The 17,933-nt window shown below is 30.8% G+C and overlaps 1 protein-coding gene across 1 annotated transcript; it reads right to left on the bottom strand.

Annotated features, from left to right (window-relative positions):
- Positions 1-11,238: 11,238 nt before the first annotated feature.
- On the bottom strand, positions 11,239-12,417 carry LOC137930338 (protein angel-like). The gene has a single exon (XM_068773572.1). It carries the CDS (start codon positions 12,415-12,417, stop codon positions 11,239-11,241), a length of 1,179 nt encoding a protein of 392 aa, XP_068629673.1.
- Positions 12,418-17,933: the final 5,516 nt, after the last annotated feature.

Raw genomic sequence — 17,933 nt, 5'->3', positions numbered from 1 at the left:
AATTACACAGATCATAAAAATAACATAAACTATATTTATTCATTATTATTTATTAAACAAGCTTAAATTCCAGCTGGCAAAAAGAAAACATCAGTTTGTTGAAAATATATTTTAATTCAATTCAATGTTTTAGACTTATAGTCATAATGCTGAAAATGCCACGAAATGTGGTGCTAAATTGACACTAACCCTTTGCAAATAAGCTTTGAACAAGCTATGAAAAAACAACTTTTACTATAACATCTGATGTATTGAACACGAAAAAACTTTACCCCTTCACAACAAAGTCAATCCTCATTCTCTTAATGTCTTTAAAATCTAGTTATTACTTTATGTATTACAAAGCTCATAAATTATTTTAAGCAAATATTTACTTTTTCTCATTTAAATCTAATATAAAACCACGTATTGAATTCGATTCAAATAAATAAGATTTTTTTTAAATATTGTTACTACTTATTTCATAAATTAAAAAAAGTTTTATAATCTATTTTTAATCTTTAACTAAAAGATTAGTTTTAATTACTATTTATTTTGTTTATTTATTAATTATTAAAAATATATTTTTTTATGTACGAATAAATTGTTATTCCTTGAAAAGATTGTGATGACTGGTTTATAGCCATTATAGTTGTTACTCCTTCAGTTGATTCCTCAATTCCTGCGATTGTAACCAAATCACGTTCTTATTGTAATGCTTATTAAATTCTATCTTTCGCTTTCGTTTTGAGCGACAAGGTCTTAATGTTGACATAATACCATCTTACAAATGATGGAATAGAAAGACAATGAATGATAATTGATTAAAATCAGAGATTATAATTAAAGTCTTCAATGAACCCTATTATATGTTTGGTACCCCCAGTAGGTAACAACAATATAGCGGGGTTGATTATTGATTTGAAATGTATGTGATGATGTTGACACCATTCTCATGAATTGGTAAAAATAGTGGCGTTTATCGACTCTCTAAGCCTTTATGCGTAAACGTCGATTCACCATCTCACCTCTCAATTGAATCTATAACTCGCCAGTAGTGTTTGGTCAATCCTCAAACAAGGAATTTTTGGATTTCAGGAGGGGTACGATCTTCAGCAATGAAGATAAACGACCAATAAAAAGTCTACTCAATTTGGGAAACTCTGAGAACTTTTGTTTGTACCATTCCTAAATTTGATATTGACCATTCCTAAATGTATTCAAGCACAATTAGTTCTTTAATTAATAGCGGTAATATTATATTAAGTTTTTAGGCACATGTAAAAGTGTTATAAATAATAATACAAAATAAATAAATTTGGTGAGTGAAGATATTTTGATGTATAGGATTTTAGGAGCATTACGTAGCATCGCATTAATACATTACACAATATGTTACATATTGCTTACCACCAGATATCCTGTTAATTTAGGTCTATTTATTGTATAAACTACTTACATAATATTGCTGGATTGGCCCTGTGATTTTATATTATACATTAAATATATTTTCATCATATATTTCAGTTTTTTTAATCTAAATTTACAAATGCAGTTTTATATTCTTGCCGTTTTATGTATGTGTATATTGAATGTCACAATTTATAAAACACTTACTAAAAATGTTAGATATTTTTTCTACGGAATTATTATTAAAAATATTATAATGTAAAGTAAGTATTCATTTAATAAAAATATTAAGCAAAGTTTTGTTTAAAAATAATATCGATTAATTTATACGCAACTTCTGAGGGCGTTAGACCAAATTTGGAGTGAAAATATATAAAAGTGATTTAAGTAAAATATAAACTGAATGGCAAATATGATGGATGATGAAAAGTTTCTAAACCTAATTATAGTTTACCGATGATCCATTAAGCGCTGTGTGGAAGATTATTATCTGCAAAAAAATTAACAGGTGCATTTAATTAATTAAGCCTTAATTATTTAACATCAAGCTCGTTTGTCCATTTACATTTCTTAATGCAGTAATGGAGAGCACCAGTCTAAATTTAGCCTACACTCACCTACATTCCTTTCTATCCAAAGCGAAAGACAACTTCGTATATTACTAAGGATCCACTATTTGAAACAATATTACGATTATGATGATCTCCGATTATGATTTTTTAATAATTTTAAATTTACAAGCTTTCTTACGAATATATATTCTAATTTGACGAATATGAACGAGTATTGTCATAGTTATGCCGCTACTCATATTGAAAACTGTTAGTAACCGCATTGTTAGTCATTTTATTATTAGTATATGTACCTGTAACGAAATTTGCACCGTTAAGATTCAAATGTTACTTTTTTTTTCTTATTATGGTTCTTTAAATTGACTAGTTTATAAATATAGAAAATACAAGTAAATGTCAATTTTTCTATTGTTACACAGGGATAGAAATAAAATTATCACAGAAAAATACACGTATAACAGGTTATATAATAAGGAAATATTCCTATGCCTTTTGTTTATCGTTCAATTCCTAATATGTTAATATGTGTATAACACAGTAGTTTCTAAAATTTCGTATTTTATGAATGTTTCTGATTAGAATGATGGACTGAAGTAGGAGCTTTATTCTGTGGAGTATGATTAGCATGAGAGAACTGTTTACAATTATTGTAATTTAGTTGTAGTCAATTAGGTTATGTATACAATAGATTGATTATAAATATTACATTTCTTGCAGATTGTTTTTTTATTTAAATTAATTCTGCTCAAATGTTTTGATTTTTTTTTCTTAAAATTGTATACCGTCTTACAACAGAAAAATCCTTAGGATTTTAAAATACATAAATTATTTTAAAGTAACTTGGGAATTCTTATTTTAAGTCTGTTTATGGAGATTTAACTTTCAAAGAAAACCGTAAAACGAGTTGCGTTTATACGGTTAGGTTACAAAAGGAATGAAAAAGGACAAGTCCAACGAAATCTGATTTACATAAAAAATTTTAGCTAATAGAGTTTTTTGTATCTGAGTTAAGGGAACATTAGAGAAAAAATATAACAAAGTAATCGTTTTAAATTTTTTATTGCGGTTATAGTACAAATTAAATAATAAAGTGCCAGTTTGTGCAGATTTTATAATTTACGTTGACATTGACTCGGGCTTTTTAACGAGTTTAGGTGTGAAAACTAACTTTGTTATGTTACAAAATACCGTTAGGCACCGTTGTGTTACACGTTGTTCGAAAATAAACACTATCATTGGTATTATTTGCATTCCAACAAGATTCATCGCCAAGTCAACGGGTAGCAAGTAGACGCACCTGGATTGGGAAATCCATTTCATCAGGTAAACCGCGTGATGCTATTTCGTGAAAAAGCATGCGAAATCTTCATATTATAATTGTGGTTATCGCATTGCATATCAAAGTAGAATAATTACAAAATTTATTCTTGAACAGTCCGCGTGTTTTAAATCATACGCATAAAGATTAGAAACATTTTATAATGAAAATAAAAATCTCTGATTTAATGTATTTATATAAATTACTACATGGTTAAATTAATTCATCCTTATTGTTACAGTCAATAAACGTTTAAAGTGATAAACTTTACAAAAATCCAAATCCTTGTAAGGCGTGTGCATTTAAGTACAAACACGTTCATATGGCGAATGCTTCACTTAGGAAACCTAATACAAAAGGATCTCGAATTTTTCACTGGTTCGGTGAACTTTGTAAGAAAAAAATGATATCCTACAGTAAAAAAGAGCACTTCTTTATGCTTAAATTATTAGAATTTTTTTAAGTTTTGTTAAAGAAAAAAAGAATAACAAAGTTTATTAACTATACGATAATTATTGTGAAATTAAATTAAGACTTATCGGCTATTTTTTTATTGTTCATTAGTTTTGTAAATCAAAGTAAAAAAATAAAACAACGTTGACTGACTGACAACCATTTCTTATAACTTTTTGGCAAAATTTTTGTCTCAATTAATAGTTATTTTTGTTAGTCAGATAAATTTGTTATCGGACAAAATCTCTTGTCGAAATTCTCCAAAACATATAATTACGGCATTAAAATAGGATTTGTAGCAAGAAGTTATTATATTCGTATTGTAAATTATGGCTTACATAAAGTTCGTCGCTACAATAAACAAAATTTACCAAAAAACGTCATAAACAAATCAGGTTCGCATTGAACTTACTATCTTCAAGACTAGTTTTTCTCAACTCTATGTCAACCGTATAACATTCCACTGAAAATTATTACAACAAGAAGTTCTCAAGAATTTTATTAGTATCATACTTGCCGCGGGACATAAAATGTACATTATATTTTTTATGCTCGTGTAAGTTTTGTATGTCTAAAAAAAAAGAAAATTATATGTAAAGACATCTGAATGTAATTTAATTTGTTGTTTTCATTAAAATGGTTTTGGATATACTAAGTCTGAGTGTTTGTGCACTATTTTTTTATCCTAAAATATAAATGCGGTGATTTGATAGTTCTAATTACAAATGTTTGATTTTTAAGGATTCAAAAATTAAGTAAAAAATTAATATTAAAAATTACTATTTCACTTGTACGACGACCACTCCTAGACATTGGCCTCGCTCATATATTTCCAATAGGACTGCTTGGAAGCGGCTTACATGCAGCGTTTTCCGATGACCTTAACAATGTCGTCTTTCCACCTTAGCAATTTATAACACATTATTATTATTTGCCCCCATGTTGCTCTACTTATCTAGTCTTTAAGTTTTCTTGATTTGTCAAAAATAAAAATACTAAAGTTTCATCAAAGAAACTTATTATTTTATATAAATTATAAAATATTTTTCACAACGAGTATTTGAATTGAAATGCGTAATAAAATTAATATTTTTTATACATCAAACGGAAGCGACAACTTAACTTGTAAATTATTAACATTTTTCTCAAATGAAATGCCATTCGCAGTAATAAGATATTGAATAATATTTTACCTTGTGATTATGTTATAATTTTCATTTTACTGTTTCCACCGATAGCACTTTACTTTATTGCTGCGGTTATTTATACTTATAAATACATAGGCATAACCTATAACCGATGTTATCTGCAGAGGACCTACCAAAAACGAACATTTAGAGTGTACATTCTGTAGACTTCTTTCATACTGCTTATCTTGCAAAGAAGATGAAGAAACAAATAAGGAGTATAGGTATACCAAGAGCTATAATTCTGTCGTGAGTCTATGAAATAAGAGAACTAACTGTGTACGTATAGCCATCGATGTATTCCGATTATTTTAAATGCTTTTTTGTTATAATAATATTACACCTACAACCAATTGCCATGTTTATAAATAATTATTATTATAAGGGAGTAGTGTGATGAAATAAAAACCGTCGCTATTCGTAGTTTTCAAAAAACATTAATATTATATATATTAGAAATTATTATATATGTTAGAAAGAATAACAAAAACTAGCTTAAAAACGTTGAGGTATAACGCATGACCGATTACACGTGGGTCTGACATCCTTTACAATGGACTAGTCAAGGAAAAAGTGAAAAATATTCTTTGTATGTAAGTAGATTGTTTCTAAAGGTATTTACGATTACTGTCATGAATAAAAAAAATGAATGTAAATGTTTTAATCAAAGGATATTTAAAATTGATGCAAAATTGAACATTGTCACAATACTAATAATCTGTGCAAAGTCAATAAATAATTATAAATTTTATAAAGTAGAAATTTATAAGTTAAATAAAACAGAACTTAAATTATTCTTTGCTCTACACCATATATCATATACGTATATAATGCACAGGAAAACTTCCGAGTTTGTGATTGTATTGTATACTCGTAGATAAGTTATATTTTTTAAATCTTTTATATTAAGGAAAAAATGGAGAATCTTTTATAGTTGATCTACTTTATAAGTAACAATAAATAGGAAAAAAAAATGCACGTCGTAGTTCCAGGTGAACATTTTGTTCCTTACGTTATTTTATATGAAAATAAATAATTGTAGAGTGAAGAGGGACGGGTAATAAGTATTATCTCTTTGTTAATAATCCACAAAAGAGAAAAAGAATGTCCTCTTTAAACCTAAATTTTTAAAGACGACGTTTATTTTTATTCATATAATAATTATTTTCTTCAAGATTAATGATATATTATTTACATATGATTGCTGTGTTTAACGGTTTGAATACATGGTGGTAAATGTAAAGCAGCAACATAGATTCACGGAGATGATATTCTTCGATAATTACATCAAACGTATATTGCTTTGTATGCAGCTTAAATGCAGGTTTGATGTATGTATGAAAATTACGTGTGTTATGACTTACGATATTGAGACGTGGTCGAACGAACTCTAGACATCATGCCACCACACAGGCATTGGACTAGTCATACTTGGGATTAATTTACTAGATCGAATTGTGACTGTAGAGATCCGCAAACGAACGAAAGTAAGCGAAATAGCCCAGCAAGTGGCAAGTTGAAGTGTGAGTTGACAGGCCAAATTACGAACAAATGGCCGTGGGGACCTTAAACTTCTGCAGTAGAAATCACGGGCGTCCAACTTGATGACTTCGTAAAGGTCATCAGAAAACGCCGTATGCAGGCTCAGATCGCTCAGCTTCTGCTTCAGCAGTGGATGTTCTACGGCTGAAATAATGATGATGGTAATTTAAATTCCGGTGTGATTAAATTGATTTTAAAAGCCTTTCACCGATAAATTAAGAAGTTATGGTTATTATTTATGAATGTATTATATATGTCTCTTTAAAATAATGTGCCGTTTTATTACGGCCACTAAGGTTAACCAAAATAATTTCTTAAAGCCACATAATTAATAAGCATATCGATTCTTTAATTCGTTTGGATCGATTGGTAAAACGTGTTTGCCTAAATTAAATGCGAAAACAGACATTTATTTATTAAAAAAATGTATAAGCGCCTCTGGCTTGTCGAAGCGATGTTACTCTTGGAATAAGATAAATTAAAGCCATAAATAACGCATGAACTCATTGAACTGTTAAGGCGGAAATTCTTTTTCCCAAATGGGTTTTGGGGATATTGTCACAAATATCGACCTGTAAGATAGAATTGCCTAATTGGGTTATTTGTAGGCTAATTAAAACGGTTTTATTTCATTTTTTAGGTTTATTATCTTTATAAAGTTCTATGTTTTTGATCATAGGTAATAAGGGTCACTATCCACCATAAGGCTTGCTCAATTTTTTAATTTTTTTCCCCTATTTATATACATTTACTGTTCATTATTGTGATATTTTTCGCCCCAACTAATCCCGCTAAGGGAATGTGAATTGCGAGGAGATTAGAGAGTTGCTTTAAGAATGATGAAAAGAAAGGTTAAGCCAGCAGCACTGTCGAAGCTGCTTGTTCGATTTTACACGACTGGATGAATTTGGGGTACGGTGTTTGAATCTTCTGAGTCATCATATTATGGGGCAAGCGTCAATAGTTCATAATGAATTTAAACAGCTTCGTAGCTTAGTAATACGCTGGTGAATACGTCCTGCTATAGGTTTGCAATACCGCCACGTACCTACTAGCTTTTCCTTTTTTTTTATGGTCTCCGCTTTTGGGGACCTCAATCCTTATTATTATCATTCTTCTCTTTCATGTATCATCTTATCTGTCGTACTGTTTCTTTCATTCTACAATTTTCCCAGTCTTTCTCCTTCATTCCATTAGCCATACATCCATCCTCAACCACTACATTCTAGGTTTCCTTACTATTTTATTTTGCAACATTGTTCAAATATTTAACACGTATTTTCTTTATAATTATCATCTTAAATTATATGGTTTATTGCACTGTTTTTGGTACTACTATATTTCTTTTATTTTTATATTTCAGTGTTTGTTTTATTTTTACCTATTGCATTGATCACCACCTTCCTGCAGTATCTGAGGAAGTATTCTCTTTTCCCTTCGTCTGGCATGATGGTCGAGATACTCCTTTCCTCTATCTTTTTGCCCATCCGGCATTCGGAATCTGCGCGCAGTCTTCCTAACGCCGGACAGTGGGCCACAAGGTGGACCACGGTCTGGCCCACGCCTGGTTCACAGAAGCACGAGGGGTCCTCCTTGAGCTTGAACCTGTGAAGGTACTCAGAGAACCCCCCGTGACCCGTGAAGAGCTGGGCCAAGCTTTTCCCTTTTAACGATATAAGAGATGAGTTGAGTTTCTTCCGCTATTTAGTAGCATAGTGGCTAGTAGCAGTTTCTGTAGTAACGTTAAGTGGAGACATACCCTCAGTAGTTTGTTAATAGAAACGACCTACTAACTGTCAATAGTATAAACATCGCTGTGTTAATAGTCGGGCTAGCGAGCCCTGTACATCTTTGGGTATTTTTAAATATCCACGGTCAAATAGCGCTAATTTATGGCAAGAAAGAAGAGTTGATACAATTTTAAGAGATGTATTTAACTGTATACATTGTAGTTGTGTAGTTTGTCAACTATTAAAACCATTTTGACTAGTGCCATAAACTTATTTATTGCAGGGTCAACGAATAAAACCTTTTCGTTGAGCAGTAGTTAATGTACACGTAAGGGCACGTTACAAAGAAAATTACTGCCCTCGAGTCGTTAAAGTTTACGGATTTATCTTTACATTCTTACTAAATTATTTTTATATATTGGGTTGAAGCACTTGCCTTCTAATCGATAAACTTATTTTAAGTGTAACAATCATGTTAGTGCACGAAAAAGAGAATTACAGATAGATGATATTTCTTGAATGTTAAAAAGAATTAAAACTTTTATTTGTGATACGAGATTATTAGATTGCATATAAGCGCTTTTTGTTTGTGTTCTGATAACATTTTTTATTGTGAAACATAATTATATTATAGTTAAACAAATAGGCTGTCGTAAATTTGAGTTAGATAACAAAGCAAATAATTTTAACCAAAAACAAATATGACGGGTGTTGTTGTAACTTATGAAAAGCTGAGAATAATTGACAACATGGTTGGCGACAGGACGGGGGAAGGACAACATGTCTAGTAGTGTTCTTATTTAAGAACACTACTAAACGTGTTGTCCTTCCTGAGATATTTATCTCATGTGCATCTTGTCAGTCGTGCTCTCCTCCGTTGACGTCCTTTATGAGCCAAAAACTAAAAGAGAATGAATAGTAATTATGTAAGTATATTATCCTGAACCACGTACCACACATCCAAGTAAAGATTATATATTCACTACAGTAAAAATAACGGAATATAAAATTTAATAAATGCAGGATACTGAACTATTTTTAAAAAGAGATATTAAATAAAGGTTTCAGATGTGGCATCAAAATAAGAACGACGATACTTTTTATAAAGAGAGTCAAAGAAAAAAGTGATGTCCCTGCAGTCCCTTAGCCGCAAAGGAGTGATACCAATCGCATCTGTCTTGCTATAGCTGTGGTCCGTTGAAGATGTATATAAAAGATAATCAAGTCACGATCACTTGCACTCTGTACTGACAAGATGGGAACTAAAGGGTGGTGACTTTAGTGAAAACCAAAGAAAAGTTTATTGTCATTATAATTACAACTACAGGACACTGCTGGATACGAGGCTTCTTTCAGATCTTAGCTACGATCGGATTTCTTTCTCTCATCCAGCCTATGGTTTTATGTGTACATCAGAATCTTGAAATCCCAGTGGCCATCAGTTCTGCGCGCTATGTGGCCTATCTACCGCCACTTCATTTAATCAATCAGATTTCTTTCAAGTCTTAGTAAATACAAAGCAGTAGTATGTAATAATTTCGCAAAGATTTTTATAAATCTATACACATTTTATACTAATTGATAATAATTTTTTTATCTATAATTCAGATTTAACTAGAAATCAAAAAGGAAAACGTTCCAAACATTCCGGACTGGATTTTGGCTAGTTGGTCGGTACGTGATTTGAATAGTATAGCAATATTGAAAATGTAATTTTGTCGGTTGTTTGCTGAACCTCTTTCATGATACTCATAATCAAATTGATAGGTAATCGTATTACAATAGTTGTGTTCGTGTGTAGTTCTAAATACAAAAGTGATGAACTGTGTAAAAGATGTATAACTATCAACAAAAGTTCGAATGTCAGTCAGCAGTTTTTGCGATAACATTGTAAAATCGTTTCATATAACGTAATAAAATTTATTATGAGTTTGTAGAAATAGCTTTTTATTTATTGGCTCTTAATACCCGTAATGTTTCAGAGACATTCAGCAATTCACGACCAAACGTGTTATGAAAATATAACTTATTTAAAAAATACCCTTTGACGATATTGTACACCATTAAGAATGCTAAAAAACATACAGTTTTCAAAATTGCTTAACTATCATTGTTAATATTCCCGTACAGACGAAAAATAAATTCAATAAATAAGTATATCTTAATCCTACTCAAATGTTATCTGCAAATATTTAAATCAGAAAAGTATTATTAACTTTAAAACCTTAATGCATTATAAAATAAGTTTATTAATACGCGCGGTGCATAATGATGTTTATAAGCATTAATCTAATAAGTGTTGTTGACGAATTAAAATGCATCAAGAAAGACAAAATCAATATATTAACCTTGTAAATAAGATGAAAACGAAAAATCTTTTAAATGTTACGCAAAATAAAATGCAGCTGTTTTACACAATTATTAAAAGGTTAAAAGTAACAATATCATTACGTTCGGATCAATATATAATCAAAAACTGTTGTTAAAGAAAAAATACATTTATTTATACGTATCTATGAAGAAATGTACAAGATGAGGTGAGTTTGTTAGGCAACTAATAGACAATCTTTTTCAAAAAATTGATAGTGTGTGGATTTCTATTTCTGAAAAGCAAGGAAGTGGAGTGGAGTGGGAAATAGAAATGTGACATATTATAATCGGTTTTTCCCCAGCTTAACATACCTGCTTGTACTGGGGTAACATGTTTTTTCACAGCTTATACAATGATTTAAGCGCGACAAACGATTTCAATAAAGCTTAGGATGAGAGTAGTCTGTCTTGTGTAACGCAGACGAATGTTTACTAATTTGGTTAAGCTCACCTGTAAACTAACTTCTACATTTTATTGAGAGTATCTACATACAAAAATATACTTTAAGAATAACGAAATGTAATAAAGTGGTCGAACATTTAGAATACATAAAATTTTTTTATAATATTTGAAATTGTACAGATGAACACTAATTAAATTTAAAAGTGTGTTTATGACATATTTGATTTATTCTTATATGTATCAATAAATAGTTTTAGTAAAGTTTTAGCCTCATTTATAGTCTGTTTAGATAAGATGATGATTGAGAATTCTCTTCTGATCCTACAACTTTTTGTGTTGTTGAGCTGAATTTAAATAGTGCTCCGAGAGCGAAGTGATCAGATGAGCACACGCAGTTCGGAAGAGGTCCTAACCGTTCACACTCTATTACTGTAGGTAACCGGAGCCGCTGTAATAACTTTAACGAGTCAAAGCAACTATAAAAAATGTAGTCAACGGTGAGCCAATAACCTTGGAATGTGGTAACTTCAGGGCTTCCGTCGTCTTTCAAATGTCCATATACTGATAAGTATTTTTTATTATGACTATCCCTCAATAGTGATGAGTGGCTACCCTCTCTTGCGTCTTTTGGGTCATAAGAGTGGTATTGGTTGCTCTCATTAACTGCCATATTGTTTAAGCGGGAGTTAACTTGAAATTGACCGGCACTATTGTGACCATCCAGGAGCTTGATTGTACGTCTATCAGGGGAAGAGTTAAAATCTCCCGTAAGGATTACTGGATGACAGCTTTGTTGTTTGCTATTGTGATCGTAAGCAAAACGGTCGATTTCGGAAAGGAACACTTGTAATTGTGCATAACGTACGTCTTCGCGTTTGGGATTGTACAGTAAATGCGTTGTTGCAATAATGAGTGGTGAGGCTGGCGCACATTGATATTGCGGTAGTAAGCGCAGGATTAACCCGATATTGTGGCGGTCAAGGTAAGGTTGCTCTGGACGATAAAACTCAACACTCATGTGATCCTCCATATGGAACATAGATTGTTTGAAATATATGGCGCAACCGTCTTCTTGATAACCTGTCTTTTGCTTGAAAACGCCGAAGTATCCATTTCTTTCCAACTTCGCGAAGAAACTATTTACGTGAGAAGCTTGAACTTCTTGTAGACACAGAATATCAGGATCCAAATAAAGTATTTCTTTATAAAGGCGCGCCGACCGCGCTTCCCACTCGAGGTCCTGCGCCAAACAATATTTGTAGAGATGCGATTGTGTTTCAACATAATATTGAGCCAAGACATTATATGATATTATTTTAAATTTAAAACTATTGTCATCCCTAAAATTATTCAACTTTCCTACGGCCTCCCATTTTCTAAAACATTGATATTCTGATGAATGATTTAAATTTAACATTTTCATTTTCTTTTGTAAATTAAAATCGTCCTCCATGATTATTTTATCTATTTATTTATACTTTAAGAAATTTTTTCAACGTTTCAATTGTTATATTGTCTATTTGTAGGAGCTTTAACTTTTTGAAATTACATTTTTTGCATCATTGCGTTTACCAGTAAAAAAAGTTTTGTATTTATCAAGCACATCTTTTCAGATGAAAACTGAGTGAAACAAAAGACTTTTTTGTTGCACTATATTTTAACATGTTTATTTCATGTTCTATTATTAAAGTTTTAGCACAGGTGCTCTGAGCACATTTTGAATTATAATCGTATTAAACTTCATTATTTGATTTTGGCTGGACAATGTGTATTATTAGTGGAAAGCTCAATGATCACGTATATTTGTTTATGTTAGTAGTGTCTGGTTTCGACATTCGCGACTTTTCATAAATATATTTACGAGGTGACACAGATTTGGAGATAAAGATACGACCGGTGCCGATTGAATCTCCGAAACACTAATAACAATGTAAGCGCCAATGTGCAAGTTGTTTATCGATTAGCGCCCCGCGATATACTAGTTACCTACCTTTCGTAGGACCTGCAAGTGCGAGTGAGAGATCTACCATTCAGTGACTCGTAGGTACCAAGTGTGAAGGGCCGCGCGTAAATCAATTTAATGGCGCATTTTAAATATTACATTTAGTATGTTCATTGTATTTTTAAACTTTGTGTTCATCAAGGATTATAAAATCCACACAAACTGCTATGAATAGACTATTGATTATTTTTATGAAATGACCAATGAAGTAGATTCTGTCGGCGCAAAGTGATTGTTGTATTAATTTGTCTCGTGGGTGTCTGACGACGTAACAGAATGAATTAATGTTGCCATGTAAAAAATAATAATAATAATAAATATAAAGTTTTGGCAAAAAAAAAATTTCGTGTTTAAAATTTTGTAATTTTAGGAAGGCAATTGTAAAGAATAAGGTTTAATGTAAAAAAATTAGTATGATTTGTTGTACATTTCTTCGAGTTTTCCAATGTTTTTCCATTAGTAAACGTAGTTGCGTGTATCATTAAATTATTTATTGTTTTCATCAGTATGAATGGTAGTCGTATTATAGTTGTGACAAATTTAAATGTTTTTGAATGTGTGGTGATAACCTATGTCTGTTTTTGGATACGGCGTTAACTTTTAGAAACGTGGAAAATTAGGGATTTAATGAAAAAATAATTTTAAGGTATAGATTTTATTTTGAATGGAATTTAAAAGTATCATTATTATCTGTGTTAATTATTCATAAAAATTTTCAGTGTTACCTTGTTATTCGTTATTCTTTATTCTTGTATAAAGGAAGTGTTCGTAAAATTTACAAATGTTAATTTAAACATTTACTCTGTAATCATATCTGACGACAATGTATGAAGTTCCAATTTATAGTGAGTAGATCAATGGAATTGTCTGCATGACCATTCAATAACACTGTCAATTTGCAATCAAAAAGTTTTTGTGTAGCGTGTCACAAGCGCAAGTTATTTTGAAAAAAATAATGATAATTAATTTGTTTAAAATCTCTATTAACTTGTTATAGTATTTTAATAAAAAACAATTTAATTTTGTAAGAGTATATTTAGAGTATTTGGGTCATTTATGAGGAACAATAAATATCGCCTGCTTTTACTCATTATGTAGTAAAAGATCCTAGGCCGTATAAGAATATGCGAACCAGGTTCAATGAGTACTTTATTGATATTTCGTGCAACTGTATCAAAAGTAGAAATGGCTCTGATTATCTTGTTTTATTTGGTTATATTATATTGTGTCATTTGGCACTATAAGATGAAGATTAATGTATTGTTGCGGTAATTTTTGTATGATTTAAACTCTATAGCTATATTTTAGCTAAACATATATATATATATATATAAATTTATTTTATGTGTGTTAATTATATGCGTAATGACGAGGATTGTAACGAAATAGAGTGCAGGGAATAAGATAAAATGTAATTTAATAATTTACCGATAAGCCTAATTTATTGTGGCAGTACAGCACTAGTTTCGGGGAGCGCGGGGTGTGATACAACAGTTCTGCGCGGCAAAGCTCCTCCCGCTTTCCCAGTCGCCGATTTCTCAGAATTTCTGGTCACGAATATGAATTATATTTATTGTGCATTATAACAATACATAAATATTCACAGTTATTCACTTATTATGAATAAAATTAAAAATATATTATGCTGTATAACCGTATTATTAAAAGGATCTTGAACCGTACTGTAATATACTACAGTTAAAAAAGTAAAACAAACGGTATTATCTATTCCCGTATGACCTTCCAGGTCACTCGGGCCTATAACAATATTGATGAAAGTTTACTGAACCAAATTACGAATGAAACGTGTCCCTATTACGAACCAGAAGAATATTTATTTGTCGGGATGTGGAATACCAGACAGAGCAACCTACGCACGACATGTTTATTGGTTTAAAATATATGTATATATGTTATTAATTACTGTTTGTATGAGCGGGTTAAATATAATGTCATTAGAGATATTTCTTTTTATTTAATATTGAATGTTATACACGAGTATTGCGGCCTTTTTCATTTGTCGTATTTTTCTGCTGCGATAAAAGGAACAGGAAATTAACCAAAAAATAATTATATTTAATATGTATACTCTAAACTTGTAAAAACTAGGAGTCAATACGTGTTAATTTTCAACGCCTTTAACGTAGTCAAATCACGTACTAAACTCTCGCCCAGTATCCAACAGCCTACCAAAATCGCCTTCAAATTTCTGAGTTGTTTGATTTATGTTATTGTGTTAATATAACAACACTAACCTTCAGCAGTAACAAAACCTTTGTTTACTTTGTGTATATAAAGGATTTATTAAGAATATATGCCACATGCACATTTATCAGCGGGCTGGCGGGCGGTGCACTTCATTGTACGAATACTGCTGCAAAGCGGAAGTAGCTGTATATTAGTCTCTTTCTTACTTAGAATGGACTTCCGCAAAGTAACGCCTGAATCTTTTAGAAGTGATTGATATTACATTTAAAATATGACGTGGTTGTGCGCCGAGAGGAAAGTCGTAAAGTGGATGTCACGTTGAGAAAAAAAGAGTTTTGTTGAGCCTTATACCGATGGACTGATGATCTTGTCAAATCAGCCAGTACTTACTGAATTTTAGATGTATCTACAGCTTATCTGTAGGGAAACTATCGAGTATTTATTACAAAAGAAAATGTACTTTTTACATTTAATTTTTTGACGATACATAAGCGAGCGTGTGGATATAGATACTTATAGAAATATGATTGAAAAAAGTTTGAAAAACTAAAATACAAAAGCACTATTATTGAAATAAATAGAAAAAATGAAACTTCTATTCTAAGAGATATAAATGTTATTTTTTGTCCTACGTGAAGAAAGCCGATTTCAAAGGGATTACCGGTCAAGGAAAGTCTTTAGCCTAATATAAAATTTCTAATACTCTTTCTTTAAAATATTTTTTCCCGTAACATTATTGTTATTCTTCGCAACGTCTTTTATTTCTAAATGTAAGGATGATAGTTACATAAGCGACAACATAACGTTCAAATTATTTTAATTAAAAGTAGTGCTATTCTTTAAAATAATTTCCTGTGGATACCGTATTCGAAAGCCTCGAATTTAATCGAGTTGCTCTTGGATCAAGCTAGTTTGATTGAAAGAGTTGAGGTCTGCATCAGGTTTTAAAAGAGTAATAGATAAATAAAGAAAAGCAGTCAAAGTTAACATTACCGTGACACATCACACAATTTAAATAAAAAATAAAATGAAATGAGAGATGAAAACCATAAAAATGGTGTACTTCTACAACCTAGGCTTATTATAAACCAAATCGTGCTGCGTAGGAGATATGTCAGAGTTTTCTGTTGCCAAAGAAACGTATATATAGTAATTGCTTAATTATCTAATAACTAATGCAATATTATAGATTTTTTTCTCTTTACATAATATTCTCGGTGTAATAAAAATCTAACAGTTTCCACAAGAAACATTTACTAATAGTACACGAAAGTACTATTACCACATCTTTTTGTAAAAATTTGCTTTCGTTCATGAAATAAAGATTTAAAATTAAAAACATTTACATAATTTATGGAAAATGCATTATATGCGCAAGTTTGATTGCATAACTTAATTGTATTAATACCTATTGTGTTACTACCTTTGTACTTATTAATTGTGACATAAAACAATTAAGGTACCCAAATATAGAACCTTATTTAGGTATAAGAAAATAGCTATATTAATAGAAATTTTATGCAAAGGCGCTGAGAAGACCGTAAGAACTACCACATCTGTCTGTTTGCTTACGTAAATATATTCAAATCCGCAAACGTTTTCAGAGAAAAACGAAAAAAGCTTTGTTATGTCATTGAACATACAAACAGTTATACGTAGCAAACTCAGTTGTGTATATATATGTGTAAAATATTTTTTATTGATTGAATAATGCATTGTTATATATCGTTAATTACTTGGGTATCATTTAATGGAATCAGTCGTCATTTTGCGGAAGTCCATCCTAAGTAAGAAAAGGACAGGTCCTTTTCTTACTTACTTGGGTATTGTTATCTACTTTTTTTTTGCATCTTATATCGAATATTAAGTTCATTAAGGTTCATTGTATGCATTAAGTTCGTTAGTGTTTTTTTTTACATGGATAGGAATTGCTATCTTTTTTTTTTTTTAAAAAAAAGTCGGCTTTTTGTAATGAACACGACGCTTAACATTTCTGAAATTTATAATCGCACGGATTCTAATTTTGACTTTTTCCTCATATATGGTTCGACACTTTGGCGTAGTTATTTTACCAGCTATAATAATTTTTAAGCTGCTAGACAATAATTCTTATATACTAATCACTATTTGAATCGACTCTGTTGGATCTATATAATCAGTTTGCGAGCAAAAAATTAGAGTATTTTATAATTATTACCTTATACGGATTATTGAGACTAAAAAATCTTTACCATTAAAAAAATTCCGTTAGTATCCTAAAATTTGTTATGCATTCAATATTCGAATTTAATAACGATCTTCTACGTGCTCTGCTCGTCCAAGCAAATCAAAGCACGCATGACTTGAGCTGAGCATTTTTCGAATTATCCACATGTTTACCGATATTTAGTAGTCTTGGTAAGTCCATTTTCCACCCATATTTATAATGAAATTCTTTTTATTTAAAAGCGTTTTTGACTAGCAAGTTTACTTACTAACGAATAAACAAAATTTCGTTCCTAATGTCTTTACAACTTTGATTAAATTTTTTGGGATAAATCCTTTGTCTACTGTACGTTTTTGTTTGTAGTGTCACGTTCTCATTTTGGCAGGATAGTTTTTAAATATTAATGCGTTTAGCTTTTCTTTACCAAAATTTTTATTCTTTCACCTGTAGGTCGGTCTCGTAGAGCACTTAAAAGGTCATTTTACTTATAGTTGTCTCATGTTAAGTATATGAAAATATTCAGTAGGGCATGGCCGAAGACACCACCGGCACG

Source organism: Battus philenor, unplaced genomic scaffold (assembly GCF_028537555.1).
Source record: "Battus philenor isolate CCGP_79_NKW_IND1 unplaced genomic scaffold, ilBatPhil1.0.hap1 SCAF_6, whole genome shotgun sequence".
Lineage (NCBI taxonomy): Eukaryota > Metazoa > Arthropoda > Insecta > Lepidoptera > Papilionidae > Battus > Battus philenor.
Note: the sequence above shows the minus strand (reverse complement) of the source record. Positions and strands in the feature narration are given on the sequence as shown.